The 25,162-nt window shown below is 29.8% G+C and overlaps 1 protein-coding gene across 1 annotated transcript in view; it reads right to left on the bottom strand.

Moving 5' to 3' along the window:
- LOC123534374 (uncharacterized) overlaps positions 1 to 25,162 on the bottom strand; it is a 45,285-nt gene that overhangs the window by 13,173 nt on the left and 6,950 nt on the right. Inside the window, exon 2 of the mRNA XM_053532748.1 lies at positions 12,939 to 13,078. Within this exon, the coding sequence (XP_053388723.1) occupies positions 12,939 to 13,066 (128 nt within the window). The 5' untranslated portion in view covers positions 13,067 to 13,078. The remainder of the gene's footprint in view (positions 1 to 12,938; positions 13,079 to 25,162) is intronic.

The raw sequence follows: 25,162 nt of genomic DNA on the forward strand, positions 1-25,162 counted from the left end.
TTTAAAATTTTTTTGGGAATAATGTTAAAAAAAAAAAAAAAAGGATATATTTTTACAAAAATATGAAGTTCATATTTTATTGGTTTAATGGCTTTTTTAAGAAAATTTTTAAAGAATAAGTTTGCTGAGGGTAATAATTTTGTTGGAGATAAAATTTGCTCTAATTAATAATGCAGCTTCATTAATTGATCAGTTAGGGGTTAAAAAAAAAGGGAAAAATTGTATTGTTTTTAATAATTTAACAAAATAAAAAAGTAAAAAATTTGTTGAACTATCTGAAGATTATGAAAAATCAACGGAAAAAAATAGTTTATTTTTTGTATAAATGAAAATGCTGAGAGCAAAAAGGATCAAGCTAAATTAATTGGGGTTTGCTTCGGAAAGTTATTAACCCAAAGGGGTAAAAATAATGCTAAATTTCCCCTTAAATAGTTATTCTTTTTTTTCGGGGTTTAAAAACTAATTTTTTTACCCCCAAAGTCAATTCAAAAAACCTACAGCTAAAATTTATGGAATTAATTTTTGGGTAATGCTGCTGATGCGGGTAGAGTAATTGTAACAAAATTATTCTATGGGTCCCCGTTTTTTTTTAATAAAATGGGTTTGATCTAATTGCTACTGAAAGATTTAAAAAAGCAAAATGGTCATACCTTTGGGAAATGTGCCAATAAATGATACACACAGACGGCATAACTTTTAGAAAACAGTGGATAACAAAACCACAACATGTATTTTTTTTTAAAAGACCTGAAAAAAATATCACAAAGAAAAATCCACATTTTTAGATACATTTAAAATTTATGCACAAAAATAAAGTTTGTATTTGAGCTCTTGTCGCTTGAATTTGTAATGGTGTTTTTTTATCCAAAACAAATACACGTTATCAAAAATTTGATGAGTAATTATTAATTTATAAACAAAAAAATAAAACTATGGGGTCTCTTAATAGATCAAATTTTAAAGTTTGTTTGGATTTTTATTTTTGTTGGAAAATAAAAAAGGGAAACAAAAACAGAAATCCTAACACATTACATTAACAGCTAAATTAAATGTTCGGGGGCCGGGAGCCTTTCCGTGTTTATCATTGTATTGTTGGAAACGTTTAAATAAATACTATTGGAAATAAATTTTTAGTTTAAAAAAAAAAATTTTAAAATTTTAAATTTTATCAATTAATTAATAAAAATTAACCCTTCGATGACAAAAAAAAATTTAGCCCGAGTACAACAAAATTCCGATACTTTTTGATTAAAAAAAAAAACAATTTTAAAGAACTTTCCCTTTTCTTTTTAAAAAAACACAAATATCAATTAAAAAAAAACTGTTGCAAAAAAGAAAGGGTTAAAATTACAAATTTTAAAAAAACAATGCCATCAAGGGCAAATGGGGATTTTTTTGGAGCTTTGGCTGGGTTTTTAGGAAAAAAAAATTCTTCCCAAAGGCAGCAAAAAAACTCCAAAAAAATTAGCCCCTCTGGCATTTGGGGCTTTTTGGGCTGCCTTTTGGGTTTAAAATACTTGGAAAAGGAGATTTTGGTGTAATGAAAGAGAATATTAAAACCCCTATCTTCACCCAATCAGAGAAAGCAATAGTTGGGTCTGGGGGTGATTAAATTTAAAACAAAAAAAAAACAAAAACGGGGGTTTTTAGGGGATTTTGGGTGCTTCAGGGAAAACCTTGTTACTCTTGTTTAAGTGGAAAAGGTTACGATTTATTCACAGCGGAACCTTAAGACGATTCCTTAGTAAAAAAAAATAAAATTTTAAAAAAACCAATACTAACTTTGAATTGAAAATGGGTAAAAAATTAAAAAAAAAAACTTTTGGGGGTATTTTTAGAAATAATTTTCCAAGAGTGAAAAATCTCGGGGAACCCCAGGGCTACCAAATTGAAATTAAAAAAAAGTTTTTAAAGTGGAATTTAAAAATTTTGGGCGCTTGTTGGTCCTGGCACATTGGGGGTTTTTTAATTGGTAAAAAATACTTTTTACCCATTTTGGGCTTTTCCCCCCCAAAAAAATAAATTAAATATAACCTGGGGGCAAATATAACCATCAATATCAAGGGAAAAAAAAGTATGTTGTGGGTTTATTGTTTATTTTTCATTAAAATGTTACAATAAAAATACCTTTTGATTTATTGTATAAAATACTAAAAATTCATAATCAAAAATTTAAAAGAAAACTATTATAAATTATTTTAAAAAAAAAGGACTTTTTTTAACGAAATTTAACGGGGAAAAATTTTAAAAAATGGGAATAAAAAACATAAAATAAAAGAAAAAATAAAAAAAATAGAAAAGGCCCATTTAAAAAGAAAAACCCCCATTGTTTTTTTAAAAGTTTATACCCAAAATACCGATGGGGGTTATTTCAATGGGAAAAATGAAAAGCTAGTCCCGGGTTTTTGTTCAAAAAAAGGGAATATGTAACAATTAATTTTAAATTTATCTTAAATTTTCTTGTTGGCAATTAAATTAGATAAAGGAGAAACTAAAAAATTTCAATTAAAAAAAAAGAAAAAAGTATTCTCAAAGTTTCGATGTTAAAAATAACAGAAAAAATAACTATTTTTATTAATTATGCTAATAATTTTTAAAATAAATGATGTTATTTCTATTTTTCTTTAACTTAAAAAAATTCAGTTAACAATTTTGGTTCTATAATTTAAAAAAACTTAATAAAAAATTAAAAAAAAACTTTAAAAAACTTTAATTAATTTAAGAATAAGTAATGTTCAATACCCTTATCAAAGAATTATCTTTTATCGTATAACATGAAAAATGTTTTATTTATAACTAACTAAAATTGTGTTTATCCCACGAATAAAATTTAAAAGGTGTGATTTCTTTGGGTTGAATTAAACAAATATTTTGTAATTTTTAGAACTATTGTTTTCTTTTCAAAAATTTTTTTTAAATTCCCTTTTCATTTTTAATTTAAACCCCTTTATTTTCAATAAAAATGAATACATTTTACTTTTTAAACCACAAATTCAAAAATTACTACACCCGCGCTTCCTTTAAAATTTTCCCAATTTCTTTTTTATTAATCGAAATAAAATTTTGAATTTTCTACGAAAACATATTTCAAATAAAACTTTGTCCTTAAAAATCTTTATAAGCATCTTTGGTTTTATTTATAACATAAGAACATGTCTAAACAATAATTTTCAATTCCCTTGTCTTTTCCTTTAAATAAAATTTAAGAAAAAACTACATTAAAAATTTGATAATCAGAATGCACATTCCAACATAACAAAGGTTGTTTAATAAAAAACCCTTTTTATTCTATGAATACCAAAAAAGGGTTAGTTTTAAAAATCGTTTAACAACAATGAAGGTTTTTCTATGTTTTAATAAAATTTTCATCATGATTAATTATATTAACCCTCTTACGTAAAATTTTCATCGCTTACCCAATACGGTTGTTCATTAAATTTAAAAAAATCCTTTTCAAAGAAATTTTTTGCTTTAATCTTTTTTGAGTATTAAAAACAAAATACTTTTTAACCAAGGACTTTTGCAAATTTTTTAAAATTTTATTATTTTTTTTACTTTTAACCCCCAAATTTTGTTTAGTTCAAAAATTTTTTTTAATAAATACTAATTTTTTTTTTTTCATTAAAAGTGGAACCAACTTCTTTACATTACTTTTTCCCCTTTTTAAATTCTGTTTTTTTATTTTACTATAAACAGAAAGCCTTGACTGGTTTTTAAATTTTTTTAGGAGCTAAAGGAAAAATTTTTGGGGTTTTTTGTAATTCTTTTTGGATTCAGATCACATTCAACTATAAAGTTAGTTTTTACCTTTTCAATTAATTTCTTTTTTAAATTTGTTTTTTTGGGTATAAAAATTTAAATTTCCAGAGGGTAAAGGGTTACACATCCCAACCGTAAAGGTTATTGGGGTCCGGGACAAAAGTATTTTCTTTCTTTTTTTGAATTTTTAAAACTTTTTATATTTTTTGTTTGCTTTATGTATCGTTTGAAAAATTAAATTATCCTCCCCTCGTCCCTTTTCAATAAAAAAATAATATCATTCATTTTTTAAATCTAACTTAATTCAGTCATTTTAACATTTCATCCCCAAACTAAACCCCGGATACTAAAATAATGAAAAGGATCTTTTGTGACCCAAAAAATATTTTTTAAAATTTTCGAATAATCACTAAAATAAACGTATTTTTAAATATAGATTGATATTTTCCCTTGTTTTAATTTTAAAAATTTTTCCCCAAATTTTTTTCCCGTTTATTTTATTATCAAAATTTTTTTCATTTTTAAAATTTAATAAAACCCTTTTTTAGAAGGGAATTCTGTTTTTTTTGAATTTTTTTAAATGAAAACCTGTAGTCAATGGGTAAACCCTTTGTCTTTAAAAAATTAAAGTTTTTTCCAAACAATTCTTGAGATAAGTATTTAAAATTCTGGGAAAATTTTTTACTAGGTTATCCAATGATTGAGACATAAATTGGAAAGATCAATAAAGACCAATCAAAAACATAAATTCCATATATCTTTCCTATTTTTAGGAATAAAATTAATTTCTTTTTGAATTTCCCTATTTTTTGCATAAAAAAATGACCGTCATAACCCCTTAAATTGAAAAATAAAAGGAAATTTTGGGGGTTTAGTCTAAAAATTAAAAATTACTTCTGAGTGAGCACTTCCCCCGAATTTTCCTGTTATATGACAAAGATCTCTTACTTTGATTGAAATTTTATATTCTTTTTTTAAAATTTACAAAACTTTTTTTTTTTAAATTCGGGTTGAATCATTTTTTGGGCATTCTTAGTTCTTTGTTAAAAAGTTCTTTAAATATTTCTTTACAATTTCCCCTTCCTCAAGCATTTTTTTAATAAACTTATAAACTTTCATTAGGACCTCTTAAATCTGGGTTGGTTTTTTAATTTTTTCGTCATAACAAAAAACAACTTTTGCCTAAACCAAAATTTTGATTTTTATATGGTTCTAAATGAAATTCAGTTGATTAAAACAGTTAAACTTTTTTTGTTATTGATTCAAAAAAAAAAGCTAAATTCAAAGGGGACTTAAAAACCTTATATAATTTTTAAATTGTACTTACTTCCCTCTTTTTTGGGATTTTCGCCTTGGAAAACCCTTATTCCCAAACAATTTGGTATGTGTTCATTTAAAATTCTTTTTGATAAAAAATTTTGTAAAAATGATTTACAAAAAATTTTTTTTTTTTTATTTTTGGTTTTTTGAAACTTAATCTATTAAAGTCTTTTTTCCAAACAAATGGGGACTACGTTCTTGGGGTTTACAGCACATCAGTTTTTTATATTTTTTTTATCATTTTTTTTTATCATTGTAATTACAAAATGTCACGTGTTCTTCGTATTGTATTTTTATATGTACAAAGGAAATACTTTTTTTTTCATACCCAAAAATATTAAATGAATTTCTTTAAAAATTTTTTTAGGTTTTATTTAAAGTAAAAGGAAATTTAATTCCATATAACAAATCTTTTAAAGTTTTTTTAATTTTTAAATCTTTCGAATTTTTTTTTTACAGGAAATTTATAAACTAAAAGACACCACTAAAACTTTTATCATCGTTTTTTATTTTATTAAACCTTTTATTAATTTTTTAATGGTTTTGGTAACTCTAAATAAATTGAAGCGCCCAAAGGCTATACTTATATCTATTTATATAATGAGCATCCCAAATTATTTTTTCTCCCCCCACTTCCTTCGAAATCCAATTACCAAACTTTTATAATTTTATCAAAACTTTATTAAATTTTTTTTATTTTATTTTTGTTATAATTTTTAAACCTTTGATTGAAAATAAGCTATTTTTATTTTTATCAGTTTTATCCCTTTTTTTCAAAAGTTTTTTTTTAAACAACATTTTTTTTTATACCTTTTAAAGTTTTTAAATTCAGATTTTTAAGTTTTTTAAGAGTTTTGTTTAATTATATAATTGATTTTTTGGATCTTGTCTATTGTAATTTTAATTTCAAATTTCTTATAATTGTTTTGTAGATCCCATTTTCCCTCTTTATTATATTTAGAAAAAAAATCACTAAGGAAAAAAAGGATTAAAAAAAATAAAAAAATAAATTTTAAATTTTCTTTAAGAAAAACAAAAATTTAAATTATATCTTTTTCCCCGGGTTTTTTTATATTCCCCTTTTACTTGGTTTTTTCTTTGCAGCACATTTTATTACCCCGAATTAATATTAAGGTCTTTTGGGGGCGCATAAGTGCTTTTTATTTTTTTCTTCATTATGTCCAACGTTGCAATAAATTTTTTTGGATTTTTTTCGAATATTATTTGGGCTGGGGCAAACACATAATCTTTTTAGCAATTTTTTTCTTCAGTTAACAGGCAACCGCATTCCCCTTTAAATAAATATTTTTTAAAAGATAAGATCTAAAACATTTTTTTAATTTTTTCAATGACGATTTTTTTCATCGCTAACTTTTATTAAGTTTTATTTAATAACATTTCTTCTTTTTAAAAACTTTTTCTATGAAATTTTTATTGGATTCATTATTTGCCAAAAAATGCTGATAATTTTTGGGATAACATTTATCTCCTTTTATTACCATCTATATAAATACTTATAGAAAAAAAATCTCTAAAAAAGCTTAAAATTTAATACACTCTTCTTTTTTTTCTTTTATATCCGTTTAAATTTAAAATTTCCTTTATGTGCATTTAAAGGTTGTGAATTTTTTTTTTTTTCGCATTTCTAAAAAGTATTTTAAAAATATCCCGAATAACTTTTTTTCTCTTCTTTTTTTATTTACTTTTCCAATCCGGTTTTGTTTAAGTTTTTTTAAAATTTTGGGGGATGTATTTTAAAAAAAAAATTTTTTTCGTCAAGTTTTAGTTTTTAGAAATATGGAATTTCTGGGAACGCGCCAGCAACTCTTCAAAAATTTTGGAAAAGCTGGAACAAATTTTAAAAGCAGCTGAACAACCAAAAATACCTGCTGTAATATATAACCGTATTTTCTCCCACAAAAAACTATATTTTTCTGTAGCAGCAGCAGTTTTTAAGGGGTTTAATTATTTTTATTGTTTCTATTTTCCTTTTTTAGAAATTTGATTTTTATGCTCTTTTATAATTAACTTTTTTATTTTAAATTAAATTTTTTTAAAATCGCTAAAAGGGACCCTATTAAATTTTTTTGCTATAACCCTTCCTTTTACTAAAGCTTGTTTTTTCTTATAGTCTCGTCTAATAACTTTTTCTATTCTAAAAACTTCTTGTGTAGTAGGTAAAAGTTCTTGTTCATAAAATGAACCTTGAATTATTTCATCATTTAAATCTTTAATAGTGTATGTTCTGGGATTTGTATTATTAATTTTATAAATTATAAATATTTCCTCTGTCCAGTTTGGTGTATATCCTTTTTCAAAATGTCTTTTAAGTTTGCTTAAACGAACTCGATCACCAATTTTAAATTTTGCTTTGCTCTTTGGTATCTTTAAATCACCATATAAATTAAAGTAAACAGTACCTTTATTTAAGTTTTTACTAGCTTCGGTTGGTGTTATTTTTATACTAGAATGTTTTGTTTTGTTATATTTATCAACCATATCCTGCAAATTATCTAAATAAGTATAAGTATTATTTGCTGTAAAATATTTCCACATTATTCTTTTTAAACTTCTATTAAATCTTTCAATAACTACAGCCTTTCCTTCATTAAATGTATGATACATATTAATCTTATTTTTATTCAAAAATGATTCAAACTTTTTATTATAAAATTCTTTTCCTTCATCTACCCATAAATTTACTGGTAATCGTCCTTCAGAAATTATTTTTTCAAATGCTTCAGTAACAAATTCTCCAGTTTTATTCTTTAATGGAATAACCCAAGCATATTTACTAAATATATCAATAACGGTTAACAAGTACTTTACTCCTTTATTATATTTTGAAAAAGCTTGCATGTCAACTAAATCAGCTGACCAAGTATCATCAATATCATTAACTATCACTCTTCGTTTCCTAAATTTTCTTTTAATTGGTTTGTGTAATTCTTCTGCTAATTCATCGCTCCAATTTATTCCGGGGGTATACTCTACCCCCTTTTCCCGTTTTTTGATTTTTGTTTTTGTCCCAACCCAAGTGTGTATTTCGTTTTAATTATAGGTTTCACAACTAAATGTTTTGCAATCTTTTCTCCAAATGTTTTTGATTTAGTTTTATTTAAATTGGAAAGCATTTGCTTATCACATGTACCCTTTTTTACATCGCTGTCATAGCAAAAATCATGGTCCATACATACTGCATCCAGTTCATTGACAGGGGGTCCATTATCTAGGGGATTTCCTGGCCCACAATAATTATATCCTGGAAGTGTTAAACCTTTCTTAGGTAATAAAGGTAACATTGCTTTGTGAATATCTAAATTACCCCCTGTACTTTTAACAAACTTTGATTTCATTTTCCCACAAGATGAACAAGTAGCCCTTATCATTTTTCTCCCGTTTTTTGTTGTAACATAATGAGGATTTATATTATCAGTAAATTTTCTTTCTTTCAAACAATATATTTTATTCTGTAAACTCATCTATATCAAATGTATTTAAAATTATTTAAAGACTAATAATGTAGTTATTAATTCAAAATAAGATCAAATAAGTTACATTTTATTAATAAATATAATTTGCCAAAGTTTTGCCAAAGTTCTGCCAAGTTGGCAGACATTGTCACATTTGCTGCCACTTGGCAGAAAAATGGCAGACTTTTGATTGGTTGAATTTGTGTTTGCCAACGTTCTGCCAAAAGTTTGTCAAGTTGGCAGCGGCTGCCACATTGCTGCCACTTGGCAGGATTTTGGCAAATATTTGGTGGAAGTGTTTAATCATATTTTACTATAGGTTTTCATATAGTACTATGAAAACTCGTTTATTTTTTGTTTTTTAATTGTTTGACTTTGGGTTTTTTAGAATAGGGTCAAGGGGTCAGGGGGGTCAAAATTGAGCTCGCACCCCCATATATATAACTACTAACAAACATCCGTATACAATTTTAGAAATGCCGATGATTCCAGTTCCTTGTACAAAGCATACATTAACATATTAAATATTTTCAAATTATTTCAGAACCTACAAGAGTTACATTCTCATCTCAGATAAATATTAATTATTGTTAATCATATTCTCTGCAATACCAAGGAAAAGATTTTCCAGTCGGGCACTATTTCCATTGGGGTCAGCGATCATTGTCTTACTTTTTCTTCCAGGAAAATCCCAAGGGGTTATTATAATAAACACAATACCGTTAAGGTAAGGTCTTTAAAAAATACCGTAAGGTAGAATTCATCCAAAAACTCTTAGATTGTGATTGGACTGGGGTTTTTAATACCCATTATATTAATACTGCATGGTCATCTGTTCAGAAAAAAAAAATGTCTGTATTTGGTTCTTCCTTATTTCGCAAACAGTATTGTTATTACAGAACTTAAGTTCAGAATCGTATTAAATCAGCAAACGGAGCTATTTCTCTAATAAAGTTGAAGAAAACAAATTTGATTCCAAAGGTCTATGGAGGTCTCTTAAACGGTTAGGTTATAAGCAGAAAGCAAATGAGAGCTCAAATATTATATTAATAGTCAACGATGTTATTTGTCATGATCCTGTAACCATTGCAAATTAGTTTTATGAGTTTTTACAACCGTCGCATCCAACCTGGTGGATATGTTACCTAGTGCAAAGAATATTTTTTTCAACTACGTCTGCTATTTTTAAATCATTTTATGGGGATAAACTTAAAAGTTTTGAAGACGAAACAGGTAGTCGTTCAGAATTTCGTTTACATCACGTATCTGAAAATTTACTACATAAACAGTTTATGTCTTTGAACTGTGCGAAGAGCACAGGTCTCGGTGGCATTCCTGCAAGGTTTATCACAGATGGCGCGTTAGTTTTGAAACTTCCCATAACATAATTATATAATTAATTTACCAACAGATTTGTCAGTTGTTCCTGATGACATGAAACTTGCACGAGTTACCCTACTATATAAGAAAAACAGTCCTCTCGAGGTAGGCAACTACCGTCCTGTAAGCATTTTAAGCATCGTTTAAAAAAAACTTGAACGATCAGTATATAATCAACTCTCAGACTACCTTGAAAAACGTTCTTTGCTGTTTGAATTCCAGTCAGGGTTTAGGTCTAAGTATTCTATGGATACATGCTTAATTCATCTTTTAGATTATATAAAGCAAAATAATGCAAACGGTCTTTATACTGTAATGGTCATGTTAGATCTGCAGAAAGAATTTGATACCGTGGATCACAAACTTTTATGTGAAAAGTTATCAGAAATGGGCGTTTTATGTACTAGTTGGTTTAAATCCTACTTGGCAAATCGACAACAAATTGTTAAAATGAACAATTGTTTATCAGAACCTATGAATGTTTCTTGTAGAGTTCTTCAGGGTAGTATTTTAGGCCCCCTCCTTTTTCTTTGTTATGTGAATGATATGCCGACCTGCATTGATCCATCATGTAAACTCATATTCTATGCGGATGACAGTGCAATACTTTTTGCTCATAAAAATCCCGATGTTATTTCAAATCAATTAGGACATGTTACGGAATCTTGTTCATCGTGGTTAATTGATAATAAATTATCATTACATTTAGGTAAAACAGAATGCATGCTATTCGGAGAAAATTAAGAAAATTACGCAAGATTAAATCATTTGATGTAACTTGCAATAATCGTGCCATACCTGCAAAATAATCAATCTGCTACTTATCTTGGTTCTACTATTGATAAATTTGACTCCTCAATTACAAGCACACTTAATAACTTCATATTTCTACATGTACATAAATATACAAAGAAGACAAAGAGATTTGATATGTATTTTTTTAATTTGTTTATTTCTTAAACACTTAAAGCTGTAATAATAGCTTTGTATTCCAAGTTCTTTGTCAGTTTAGCCCTTCTACATAGCTTTAACGAATGTCCTAAAACTCCATGTGTCTAAAGTCCTGGTCAGGCATTCCTGACCTATCAACCTCATTTTGTCTATTTTACTTCCTACTTTCCTATTCCTATCTTCTTAGATATCATTACACAATAAAGTATTTACAGTTTAGATTTAAATTCATATAAACATTTCAATTTTCTTATCCTAAAAACATCTCTTTTTTTGTCAATCCATTTTAAAATTACAGTTGACACATTTTGTCAGATACCATATAGATAAACGAAGAAACTGCAAGCAGAACATGTATGATGTATTATTTATATTGTTACCATTGAAATTACATTATTTATAGGGAAAGAGTTTCTAAAAAGCGTATAGTTTCCTACTCAATCCTCTATGTTTGTACATTTGTAAGGCTGTAATAATTGTAATAATATCAATAAAATACTGTTTAAACCAAAACAAACTATCACCTGATGATTCCGTGGTTGTCCTATTTTGTATGATGATGATAGTTTGGTAATATATGAATTTCATGATCTTAATAAAGTAAATTTATCTCAGTCGTGTATTCGTTTTTCCCCTTTCTTTCTCCATCGAATTAAAGCACAGGGAAAAATACAGACAAATAACAGTTTTGTATGTGATCATTTCAGAAGAAACTAGAGCTATCACTAAAGGTGATGAATGTACCCCCCGCATGCACTGACACAGTACATTGCAATTTGACGCACACAAGATTGCATAATTATGTGGACTGTATGTATATAGACTGTATGTATACAGTATAGTAACAAAAAACAAAGTCCCATAACTATGCAGAATATTTATCTAAAAGAATGTAACACGCACCATGCACAACTAGGGTTGGTACTGATCACTTGTGTGAAGTTTCATTAAATTGTGTGTAAGGGTTTGGTAGATTAGGCATGAACAAGATTGCATACGCAGACTGTATGTACATAGTATGTTAACCAGAAACAAAGTCCCATAACTCTGCAATTTTTGTCGCTGAAAGAACCTAACATGCCCCATGCACAACTACTGTTGTTACTGATCACTTGTGTGAAGTTTCATTAAATTGTGTCAAGGGGATGAGGAGAGATGGTGCGCACAAGATTGTGTCTATGTTTATAGTATAGTAACAAAAAAACAAAGTCCCATAACTCTGCAAAAAAATTTTCTGAAAGAACCTAACATGCCCCATGCACAACTACTGTTGTTATTGATCACTTGTGTGAAGTTTCATTAAATTGTGTCAAGGGGATGAGGAGAGATGGTGTGCACAAGATTGTGTCTATGTATATAGTATAGTAACAAAAAAATCAAAGTCCCATAACTCTGCAAGTTTTTTTTTCTAAAAGAACCTAACTTGCCCCATGCACAACTACTGTTGGTACTGATCACTTGTGTGAAGTTTCATTAAATTGTGTCAAGGGGATGCGGAGAGATGGTGCGCACAAGATTGTGTCTATGTATATAGTATAGTAACAAAAAAACAAAGTCCCATAACTCTGCAATTTTTTTTTCTAAAAGAACCTAACATGCCCCATGCACAACAACTGTTGGTACTGATCACTTGTGTGAAGTTCCATTAAATTCTGTCAAGGGGATAAGGAGAGATGGTGCGCACAAGATTGCGTCTACGGACAGACGGACAGACAGATATACAGACAACCTGAATCAAGTATACACCCCCCCCCCCCCCCCTTACAACTTTGTTGTCGGGGGCTACAAATATATCTTAACCTGTATTCCTACGGTATTCTTACAAATAGTAAAATATAAATTAAAGAATATAGTACAACCTCTCTATAACGGCCCTCTCTTAAGCAAAAACCTCTCTGTAACAACATCATCAAAATATCCCTAAGCTGAAATATACTATCAAATTTACCTCTCCAGAACAACAACCTCTCATTCAGTGAATATTTGTATCTCCCAAAGGGTGTTGCTCTACAGAGTTTGCACTGTACTACCAGAATATGATTAAAATAGACTTACGCTTTTGTAACAGTCTTTACTGGTTGGTTGGCATTGTCTTGACTACATTCTGCATTCAGCCTTGATATTGTTAGCCCATGTTGCAATGTTCCAAGACTTCTGAATTGATAGCTCACTCTTGCTTGCATGATAATTGCGTTCTGAATAATATAATAAAAATCACCAAAAAAAATGATTTTGTTTTTTATTTACATGAGTGAAGAAACATGTTTACGCTTTGAAAAAAATGTTCTTATATTTTTTTATATAATATCTATGTTTAAGCTTTATATTTATAAATTCAATAATCGACTAATTCACAAAATACAAGAAATATAACAAAACGAGAGACATTTATCATGTACATAAAGCTTTTCTGAAATTATATTTTATGATAACAAAAATGTTTCAGGTATTGCACGATAAATACGTGACTTTGACAGCTAGATAAAATGATCTGCCTGTCAAACTTTTGAACCGCCTATTAGACATTAGCGAATTAACGCTTAGCCTTGCGTTTTGAGAAAACAAATCAAACAATACCAAATCATAGAAAGAAAGAGTTATATGAAAATTGAACAGTATGTAAAACATGTATATTACTCTACGAATCAAGTGTCAGTATACTGATATAAACATTGAATTTCGGAAAAGGACTGCCTAAAGGGGCCCCACTTCCGGACAGTTAAACGCCTTTAAAAACTCACCATTTTCAAACAACTGTTACATATGTTCCTTTTGATGCATTTGCAATAGCGTATGAGTGTTGAAATTTCACATAACTAGGTGGAGCACAGTTTTCAGCAATTGTTTATTTTTATTTCTTTACAATTGGCATTCATTTTCAACTGGGGACAACTTCGTCGTACGGGACAGTACGGCAGAACATATAATGGTAAGGTATTGGTAAAGTCAAATATTTCTGTGTTTTGATGATATACTCCTAAACCTTGAGACGAAATGGAGTGTGAACACCTATGACGATATTCACGGGGGTCATCTCTACATTACTTTATAATATTAATAGGAAAAATGCGTAAACGGTGATATACCTGGCTTATTATGCCACCACTACGCGGTGAGGATGTAAATTTGGCTTCGTCTGTTCGTCCGTCCGTCTGTACGTCAATGAAACTTTGTAATACGAACGAACGTCATGAACTTGTGAGGGATTGTTATTCAAGATCAGGAGTTGCGCAACCAAGCTTTAAGCACATCTGAGCACAAAGTGCTTAAAGTGAGCTATTGTTGTAGCGCCGTATTCGTTTTTGTCCGTCTTCCTCCGTCGTTCACAATTTCACTGTTAAAACTCTAGAGCTTGCAGTTTAGTACAATCATAATGAAACTTAGTCAGAATGGTGTGTAGAATATTTCGACAAAGTTTGAGACTAGGTCATTATGTTACTAGGTCAGATCATAGAAAAACCTTGTTCACACTCCAGATTCTTCTTTTCTCTACTGGATCTATATAAGACCTGGCCAGATTATTTGTTTTAATAAAATATATTTTGAAACTAAATTATCTGGGATCAAAAATTAATGTCATTAGTTGAAGTTATAGAAAAACATCATAAACACACTAGAGGCCGTGATTTATTTTCGATCCTGTAAGAGGATCCTTTGCAAGCATATAATGCAACCAAGCTTGATTAAGTTTCTTCATGGAAGGTAATTGAAAGTGCAACAGCTCTTACCCACCCCCACCCCCACAACACCAGCTTTTAAAAGCAGAATTATATTACAATATATCTTAGTGTACTCCATGATCCCAAAGGACCAGAAAATATAACAACGCTGTTATAATATTTGACTTTATAAAATCTAGATATAGTTTGGAATTGGACTATCTGTGATAAAATCGGGATCACGAGGCTGTATCATAGAAAATCAAACATTGTTAACATTCTAAAGGTCATATATTCTACTGGTATCTTATAGAACTGTGTCAAAATGTTTGCCTGTATCAACTGTAGGTTAATTTTAGAACGGGGTGACAATCTAGGTTTTAAAGCCAAATAACAGAAAGCCTTGTGAACACCTAAATTGAAAAACTGAATTGTTTACCTGATCTATATGAAACACAGTCATAATATTTGCCACAATCAATTCTTGGTCAAGTTTGAAACTTGGTCCTCTTACGTTTAAAGGTAGGACAGTAAATTAAATCAAAGAAAAACATTCTTAAGACTCTAGATGCCATTTTTTACATTAATCTTAGTAAGAACATTTCTCGTTATAATGTAAAAATAGTGTTATCTGGGATATGATATATCATAGAAAACATTTTTAACATTCTTCATACCCATTATCTATGCCGATCGACATTTTGTTGAGAAAAAAGATTCTGACCAAGTCGAAATAGGATAAGGTCATATCTGTTCAACGCGAAACTGTTTACGTCGGACGACGACAATGGACGATACACTGGGCGATCGCACTAGCTAACCCTGACTATTTTGTCTCAGGTGCATGATTTGTAATGTTATAGAACATTTGAATAAAGTGTAATGATGTTAGATCACAAACTTTTGGTGATATGTATAAAACAATTGTTCTCTGGCTGACATACGGACGGACATACGAAGTCAAATCTATATCCCCCGCAAAACGGTGGCATACCGAGCAAATTTAGTGAATTTATATCCCCCGCTAAATAGGTTGTTTTGTGAAAGTTATGTACAAAACGACCATGCAACGGTTTGGTGTTTGCTATTGACAAAATCAAGAGGAAATACTCAGCTCTGTAATAGTCTTTAGTTTCATGGAGATCCATCAATGGATTACTTTGACTTTTGGGTATTACTTAGTCATAAATTTTAGAACACTTAAATCTACTGAAGAGATTCTGATGAAAGATCAGTATGCATCACCGTCCTATAGTGATTTAATATATATTAGCATTAAATTTCATAAAGATCCACCACCGAATTACTTTGTTATGTTGGAGTTCATGGAGTGTAAATAATTATTGGGCAATAACTAAATGACAAAATTGCGTGTGCACCACTGCCGTATAATGATCTATATTTGTGTAAAGTCATAAGTTACATGATACCGTCAAATTCTCTGTTTTTCCCAAATCAAGAGGATACTTTACAGTAAGGGTTGTTTATCGAACAAATATATCTCTTCAATATGAAGTAGAATAAAAACCCATCATATCTATCTAAAAAGGTCATATGCTGCTTAATAATTATGAGAAGCTTGGTGATTCAACATTTTGAATTACAAGCACTTTCAGTTATTTACCGGAACATATCAAGGGAAAAATATCTGCTTTTAATGGATGAAGGCAGATAATATTACGTGTGAGCAAATGTCATGTGCTAATTAATGATTATGTGAGGTTTGGTTATTCTAGCTGAAATGCTTTTTTGAATTATAAGCGTTTTCATTATTTTTTCAAACTAATCAAGCGAGAAAACTCCGTTTTACAGGGTCAATGGGGATATTTCTACGAATGAGCAAAGCTCGTGTGCTTATTTATAAGTATTTGAGTTTTGGATATTCTAGTTTCAAGAACTTCAGAATCATAAGCATTTCCAATTTCGGACTGACGGACGAACGGACGGGCTCATGAACGGACGAACATTCTGACGGAAAACGCCAAAATGATATCCTTTCGTCTTCGCCAGGAGATAATAAGACAGACCTTATCATTATTTTGCGCATGCATTTTCGTCTACTCATAATATGATTTAAATGCTGAGATGCCCCCCTTAAAATATCGATCGTCCTATGTGTCCACAGTCCACTTAATTCGTCTTAATTCGCAAATGTCTAATACTTGGCAATGAGCCATACAAGGCATCGTTTTACCCAAAATCTTAAGGGCGCACAATCTTAAAGCGTTCTAAAAAACGTTATCTTTAATGAGTTCTCGTAGCCAAGATAAAACCTTCCTAAAATTTTCAAAACACAGGTCAGTCACGGAATGTGCACTCAAAACTAGTTTCGATTGACCTTCTGCTAATCGTGAAATTAAGCGATGATTCTCCAATGGCTTCTTTGGATAGAAGACTGATTTTCTTGATTCATACGTCATCTAGGGAGTTAAGCTAAGTTTGGGATCGATCTTTTGATAATGGAGAAATTAATCGATTATTTTTCAATAACTTCATTTGATTGAAAAACTATGTCTTCATTCATACGATATCTAGGGTTTCAAACTAAGTTTAGATCGATCTTTCAAAGTAATGATTCTTCAATGACTTCATTTGATTGAAGAATATTTTTCTTCATTCATGCTGCAAACTAGGTTTGGACCGATCTTCCGACAATTGAGAAATTAAGCGATGACTTTTCAAAGACTTTGCTCGATAAAATAATGATCTTTCGAATCATGCGTCATCTGGGCCGTAAAATTCAATGACAATATTTCGTCTTACTGGTAAATTCGGACATAAGTTCAATTTGTAAGATTTATGAACTCACACCTCCGGTTCCTTTAAAATCAGCAATTTTACAACTGATAATGTCCTGCTACTGGTAATATTTGACTAGATGAATAAGATTTGTAAGTTGGTGATTTACAAATGTGCGGATAGTTATTTCTTAAATTTAAGTTGTTTGACTGCAAAATAGTAATGATGTTATTGTAACGTAGTGGCAGGTGCACCTGAAGTTTTCTTTAAAACACAACACCATTATGACAATTCTAACACTTTTTTTTCCTACGTAGAGCAATGCACAGTTACTTATAAATGTTCAATCGAATTTCAAAGATATAATCTATGTTCAGTTAGCCTTTTAAAACAGTTCTATTTACAACTCTATTAACATTTCTTAGTTATAAACGTATTTGAACTTAGCTTTTATTATTATGATTGAGTTTCAGCTCATGAAAGCGGGACCATGTCCCTAGCCCGTCACCTAGGCTGTCCCTCCTTTGATCACATTGTATATCGAGTTTATACAGGATTATACAGGAAACACACAGCAGACGACACATTATTTAACTTCCTGTTCATTTAAATACATGTTCAAACCCTCATGCTACTGAAGATTTGACAATCTCGTAATGTACAGTTTTTCTTCTATAATTGTTAAAATCTTAAACTTCTGAAAGAGATATCTGAAATAAAATACAAAACCTAGCCATCACAATACAAATCCCTTCATTTCTTTCACAAAAAACACACAATAAAAATGCTGAAGAAAAAAAAATAACTAGAAGATTAAAAGAAACGCAAGAGAACCTCAAATGTATATATTTGTATAATAAAAAAAACCCCTATTTTTGTTCATGAATATTTCATTCTGTAAATAGTAATTTTATTGATATCCAATTGTGCATTCACATGTCGTAATTGTATAGGAAAAGCTATGATGACAGCTTAAATTTATTGAAACCATGTCAGTAGTATTACATGGTATACCTTCTATAATGTGTCCATTTTCGACATGGATAATCAAAACTATAGAGATTTTGTGCTTTCGCACGGGTTGAATGTTTAAGTACACGTTTATTTAAGGCAGTTTTATTGATTATTAGATCATCTTCATTACTTGTATATAGATTCATTGGAGTACAGTTATAATGATTTGAGTGTTCTAAATTAATTACGTTGAATTGATACAGCCTCAAGGTAGGCTTGCCAACCTCGTTTAGAGAAGATGATGTGTTGTGATATAATTTAAAATCCCCTCAGGTGTGGAGTTGGTTCGCTCCAAGTAATTATGTTGTAGTACATATTAATTTGTAAATTTAAGGAGGTAGGTTACCTTGTTACAAGGGTAAATTCAAATTAGTTGAACCGCAGCATTTTTTTTGAATTTCATCTAATATGAAGTTTTAACTGCTGCAATCTCAATTTCGTTTGTCTCTGTCCCTTCTAGTTCAGTTTTTATCAAGGTTTGAAGAACATGACCCTCCAAAGGTATTTCATATTGAAAGAAGAAGGAAAATACGGATATTTAACACTTTTCAGTGTATTTTAGTTTCATTGATATCCGTAGAAGTCTGCATAATTGATAATTTTACTAGAATGCACGTTAGCTTTCTAATATCAGCTTAAAATGTGTATGTCGCGGGGCTCGTGTTTCCATGGTAACGCATTTTCTCTCATTTTTAAACAACTATGAATAAAAATACGGGTTTTCGACCGCTTCAGTGCCATTCTGTTAATGACCGGCATGGAATATTTGGGTTATATTATTAGCAAAATACCAAGTACTTTACATGGTACCCTATTTTTCTCAAAGTATAAAGTAACCATGGCAACAGAGACGTTTAAAATAGCTTATATCTTGCTTTTTGTCGTAATTTCTTATAAAAAGATATTGAATAAGATTATCTTTCTAGTTAATGTATCTTTAAAACATATTATTTCTAACATAAGTTATATTTTCGTGTTATTTGCATTTATTCAAACAAATTTCACAGCTTAGAATACTTACAGCAGTACCCCTCGTCTGGCATTTTTTACGGAAAAATCGTTCAGAATGCTGCTATTATTCTCATGGATATTGTTGAAATGAAAATAAAAAGCCGAAGCTGTGTTTCTTAAATAGACCAGTGTCAACGCTTTTGAATTTTATATTTAGATACATAGGTCACGGGCTTCGTTTCCATGGTAACATCTATTTAATTCGAGAAACCACAATTTTCTATTGAAATTTGAACAATTTTAGATCTAAATTCTAGTATATAAGTAACAAATTATTAACGGAACCTGAAAAACAGGTATTACAAATCAAACTGCTAGATTTTTAATTTGAAAATGGCCGTAATAAGTAACCTTTCACCCAACTATATTCCAAATAACATTGGCTATCTTCGTCCATTTTCTTACATTCCGCATAACATTTCAATATAACTACATAAAAGAAGCAAAATATTGATTATTATTCAGAGCAATAGACTCATAAGAAATATTTAAGCAAATAATGGTTATTTGAAAATAGTTAAAATAAAGAAAATGCACAGAATTACGTACTTTCAAGATAAAAGCTGTTAATTTTGCGCGGTAACTGACACGTAACGTCATGACGTCAATGACGTCATTTTAAGACAACATTGTTTTGAAGCGTTTCTGCGGCAATTTATTCATTATTTCTGCATTATTAAGCCATAAAGCAACAGATCGAAGACAGGTTCATGATTTGTTTTCAGAAGAATGAATATATAAACACATTTAGTTTGTCGTAAAAGTCGTCGTAAATCGTCACATTAGCTTCCGCTTGGACATGCGCACATACAAATATGAAGGTAACCTACCTCCTTAATACAAATAGGCCTCACAGATTTAGTATGAATGTTAAAATCGCCACTCTATACTAAGTCGAGTATGTAGACTGTTATTTATTAAAAATAACAGGTTGTGGTCATTCATAGGTGTGAATATTCTGCTGTTCTTAAAGTAAAAGAGATGTTGTACTCCATCATATGCTATTATAAATGATTTAAATGATGAGAGAAAGAAATTTATTTGCTATCAGACTGCAACAGGCCGGTGTCAGATTTTATACATAGATTTATGAACGAAAATCAAGATTGTATTTGGAATGCTTTGAAAAATGCTTTATCTACTAGATCTTTTGAGGTACACGACTCACAGCATGCTTTATATCTTTTGCAAAATGTAAAACAAAAACCTGATGAAAATATAAATGCTTATGCAGAAAGATTATTAACTCTGGCTGAAGATGATTATGAAAACCAAGATCAAGGTCAAAATCATACTGCAAATTTATGGAATTATTCAGAAACAATTGATAGGTCATTTTATTGACGGTTTATCACAAGATTTACTTAAAATGAAGGTTGTGCGTGATTCACCGGAAACCTTACAGGCTGCAGTTACGTCAGCTATGATGTTTAATTTACGATACGCTAGCAAAATTCTTCAGAAACTTGTGAAAAAGCTAAAGAGTAAGATCACATTAAGCCACAAAAACGTTGTCAATATTGCCGTAGGCTAAGTCATAATCTAATGGAATGTAGGACACGTCAGAAATATGTTCATGCAGTATTATTACGAAAGAAAGCCACTAGACATATGTAGAAATTCAGCCAAAATAAATTTCAAAACAATCATGGTTGTGTTCTGCAGTAAATTTTTGGTATATTTTATGAAATTCTTTATTAATTTTGATTTTAATAACTATAAGTAAGGGGATGTAAATTGTTGTTATATTATATGATATTCTTTTAATGTATGTAGTTGGGAGTCTAAGCAATTCAACATGTACAGACATACAACATGTTAAGGTAGATCTAAACAAATAAAAGATAGATATACAATTGAATAACGGTATTTGCAAGGTGGAAATCTATTGCCTGAAGATGTCTAACGCTATATCCCTTTAATAATACATTACCTGCGATTACGCATAAGGACCTTTGAACAGAATATCTAACTGAGATGTCAAACACATTTTTCAATTAGGATACTAGTTACATGACTTTGATCAAACACATTTTTTACAATTAGCACACTAGTTACATGACTTTTAATCAGTAAATAGGGATTAGATTGTGTCATCAAAGATTTACTTAGACACCATTTTTTGTAAAACGGACAGTTTTATGGCAGTTAATTTGCTTACTTGCCAAATCCTGTTTTAGGGTCCGAGACGAACCGATTTTATGTACGTATTTTTCATTGGTCAGTTGAATTTGTAATAAGATTTTTAGTTGGATAATTTCGAAGAAATCAACCGTTTCCAAATCCTTTATAAGCACATCAGCTACCCCGAGACAGCCAAAACTCTGGCTTCGTAGAAAAATAAATGTTATTGGGAGCTGACAAGACTTTTATTCTTTTTATAGGTAAGTTAAATTTTGTACTCTGTATTTTTTTTTCAACTTTGTAAAATCTGGATTGGTAACTTTTAAATTTTAACAGAGATCTTATCTTAATGCTAGGCACATGTGTATTGGAATTGTTTGTTTTTATCTATCCAGCTATTCAGATAGCTACTTAGTATTTTTGTTGTTCATGTGTAAGATTTGTACTTCTATAGTTTAGTTTTATACATATGCATCTCAGAAAACTTCAAAGTATTTTTGTTTATGAGTAAGATTTAGTAGATTCTTTTTACTGTTGATTTATGGCAGAAATTATGTTTTATAATGAAATCTGAACTAGTTATTATTCACATAGAGAAAAGAAACGTATTGAGTACTCTAATTCTCGATCAGTTAAAGCGTACTTTCATTGAGAACTTATTTAATTTGCGTGTTTTGTCCATTGAAATAATATTCTAGGCATTGAGTACTCTTCGTAGGAAAACAAATTTAGATGTATATAAAAAAAAAAGCAAACTGAAAATATAACTTTTAGGCATTACAAAGTTTATAAGAAAAAACTAGAGTACATGATATTTATGTTGGTTGAGTGTCGATTTAATGTAAGAAACCAGAATGGTAGGATTTTTGTTTGTGTATATTAAAACTGTTTGTTGATAAACTTAGAGTATGATTTTCTGGTTCATTAAAGAGTTAGTCTCTAGGCTTGGTGAATAATTTATCATTTTCTTAAATTTATTGATCATTGATTGAATGTATGCTTGATGTTATGTATGTGATTTATATGGATGTTTGTAAAAAAAAAAAAACTCTGGCTTCGTAGAAAAATAAATGTTATTGGGAGCTGACAAGATTTTTATTCTTTTTATAAATCTTAGTATCCGCGCAGCCTTAGCCATGAGGCGGAGAAAGAAAAGGAAGAAACGCTTGTAGGCAAGGAGCCTATATCCAACGGCTATGATTACTATACAGTACAGGCAGAAAGAATAACCATCCTTTCAGACATACCAACTACATCTTTCTATGCGTAACATATAGAGAAAAAATACAACATAAATTTAAAGCGTAACAGTTAGAAAAAAAACACACTTATTGCTGGAATTGTGGAAAATTAGGACATTTTATGAGTGAATGTAGAAGTGTATTGAGACCTAAGAGGAACACATTTAGGCCTTTAAACTAAAATCTTCCTGTCATAAAGAAGTCGATGGTAAAAAAAAATGATTTATCAACGTATTTTATAGCGCTAGCGGGGAATCCAAACTCTTGTACAATTAGCATAGGGAAACAGAAGATTAGGGCATTAGTAGACTCTGGAGCAGAAGATTCACTAATTAGTAGGAGGTCATATGAATTATTAAATAGGAAGCCTAAACTATTTAAAAATCGCAAAGTTTCATTGCAATCTGTAAATGGCAATTCACTCCATGTAGATGGATACATCAATCTTATTTTTCGAATAGGTGGAGTAAAATAGAACATAAAGGACGGGATATGATAAGATATGCGAAATGGCCCCCTAAATAATTAGAATATGAAAACTCCATATAATTGAAATTTTAACTGTCTAAAACAAAAAAAGAAGATCATAATCGTTAAAACTATAACTTTTAAAAACTTCAAAACCAAGTTATTTGTACGACTCAGACCTTTGAAATACTCGAGGTCCGTGACTTTTACCATTCTTACACGCGATTTACACACTACATGCTCGATTTTCATGGTGACCTGGTGTCAAGCTGAAGTTTAACTGAGAAAATAAGGTTAGTAAAATATACTTTTTCAGAAAAAATCAGCTTGACACTCGGTCCGGGTCATATTGAATTTCCACTTTTTTCGCAATTTTTTGCCTCACTTTTCATTGAAGGAAACAGGATAACGTGCTCATCTCTAAGCAACTGAGCATCAAACAGATACGCGGGAGTTTTGTTCTAATCATGAAACTGATAACCAAAAGTTGTTTTTATAAGAAAATTAAATGTTTAGAGCCGAGTTTAATACAAAAGTGAAACTGAAAGTAGATCTAGACATTTTAATGATCAGTTACATATTTTAGATCTACATGCCTAGCCATTACACTACAAACTCCATCCTTACTTTACAAAAAAAAAAGTTGAAATGTCTGAATGACCTAAATAAATTCGAAAATTGTAGAAGTCTAAAAGATCAATGTATTAGGGGGAATAGCATTATTTCAGATTAAGGAAATTGAATAATGTTGTCATTATAATAGGGCACGCCAATTAAGGAGACAAGAGAAGTTCTTTTAATTGTTCGTTCCCTTACATATCACAATGAAATCAAATAAACAGGAATCCCTACTTGCTTAGGTTTTAGAAATTAACTGATATGATAGATCAACATAGCTATAACATACAAATTAATAATCACTAGAACACAGAATTCATTATGAAGGTAACGCAGTAAACATCATTTCATATGTATATTAGTATTCATTATTCGGTATAATCCTATTCACGTTCACAATTTTGTATGCAATGAAAGTCATTTCTTTTCTCCATATTTAGAATTTGCCAGTTTGCGTAGAAATTCCATTCAATGTATGTGTGTTCACTGATATTCTTAAGCATTAGGTAAACAGGTGTTTCATTATTATTATTATTATTATTCTCTGAAGAAGGCATGTAGCTGAAACGTTGGAACTATAGTAAATATTGAAATTGACAGCGTGTTTGGTCTTTATCTACTACGTTATAAGCATTAGGTACAAAGACTGACATCAAACCCTTAAATGAAAAAGCACAATATAAATCCTGTTTGACATGAAACGCAGTAAAATATAGGAGATTATTAATTTGTATTTAAGCACATTTTGTTCAGCACAAAAAAAAAACGTTTTGTCGTATCCTGTCTATTAAAATTAACATTTTTGAATATTATATTAAGATGTATAAATACATGATTTCTTATTCATAAGCAATGTAATAGGATGGAAAATTAATTTGATAGAATAAAACAACTGTTTTTAAAAAAATCTAAGTGATAAAAGGAATAAAGATAAAAAATGCAATGTGAGATTTTCCGTGACCGGTAAAAAGTAACATCTGCCGTGCATCACCACGGATCCGACCATAGTATGACATTAAACGACCTTGAATTGAATTGAATTGAACTGGTTGATCGTACCATATCCAACTCGATAGTTATGGCTTTTTTCCCATATGCTCACAAAATTTCTAAGTTTTGCGAATTAATTTCATGTTAACTTCTTATTGTTTCAGCTTGTCATTCAATAATATGCATTGATTTTAATACTTATGGTACTGTCCATTTATCACGTTTTAATCTGAATTGCAATAGAATAAATCCGAAGTAAGAAATTCAGTGGAATGTCCATCTTTCTCTATCAATTTTAGGGTGCATGTTATGTCTAGACTATTTATCACGGTTTTATCTGAATTGCCAAGTTCAAGTTATTTCGTAGTAAGTCACTGTTTACGAATGTGTGTTAGAACTGTATCTACTTTTAAAT

The sequence above is a fragment of the Mercenaria mercenaria genome, unplaced genomic scaffold (genome assembly GCF_021730395.1).
Source record: "Mercenaria mercenaria strain notata unplaced genomic scaffold, MADL_Memer_1 contig_1739, whole genome shotgun sequence".
In the NCBI taxonomy this organism is placed as follows: domain Eukaryota; kingdom Metazoa; phylum Mollusca; class Bivalvia; order Venerida; family Veneridae; genus Mercenaria; species Mercenaria mercenaria.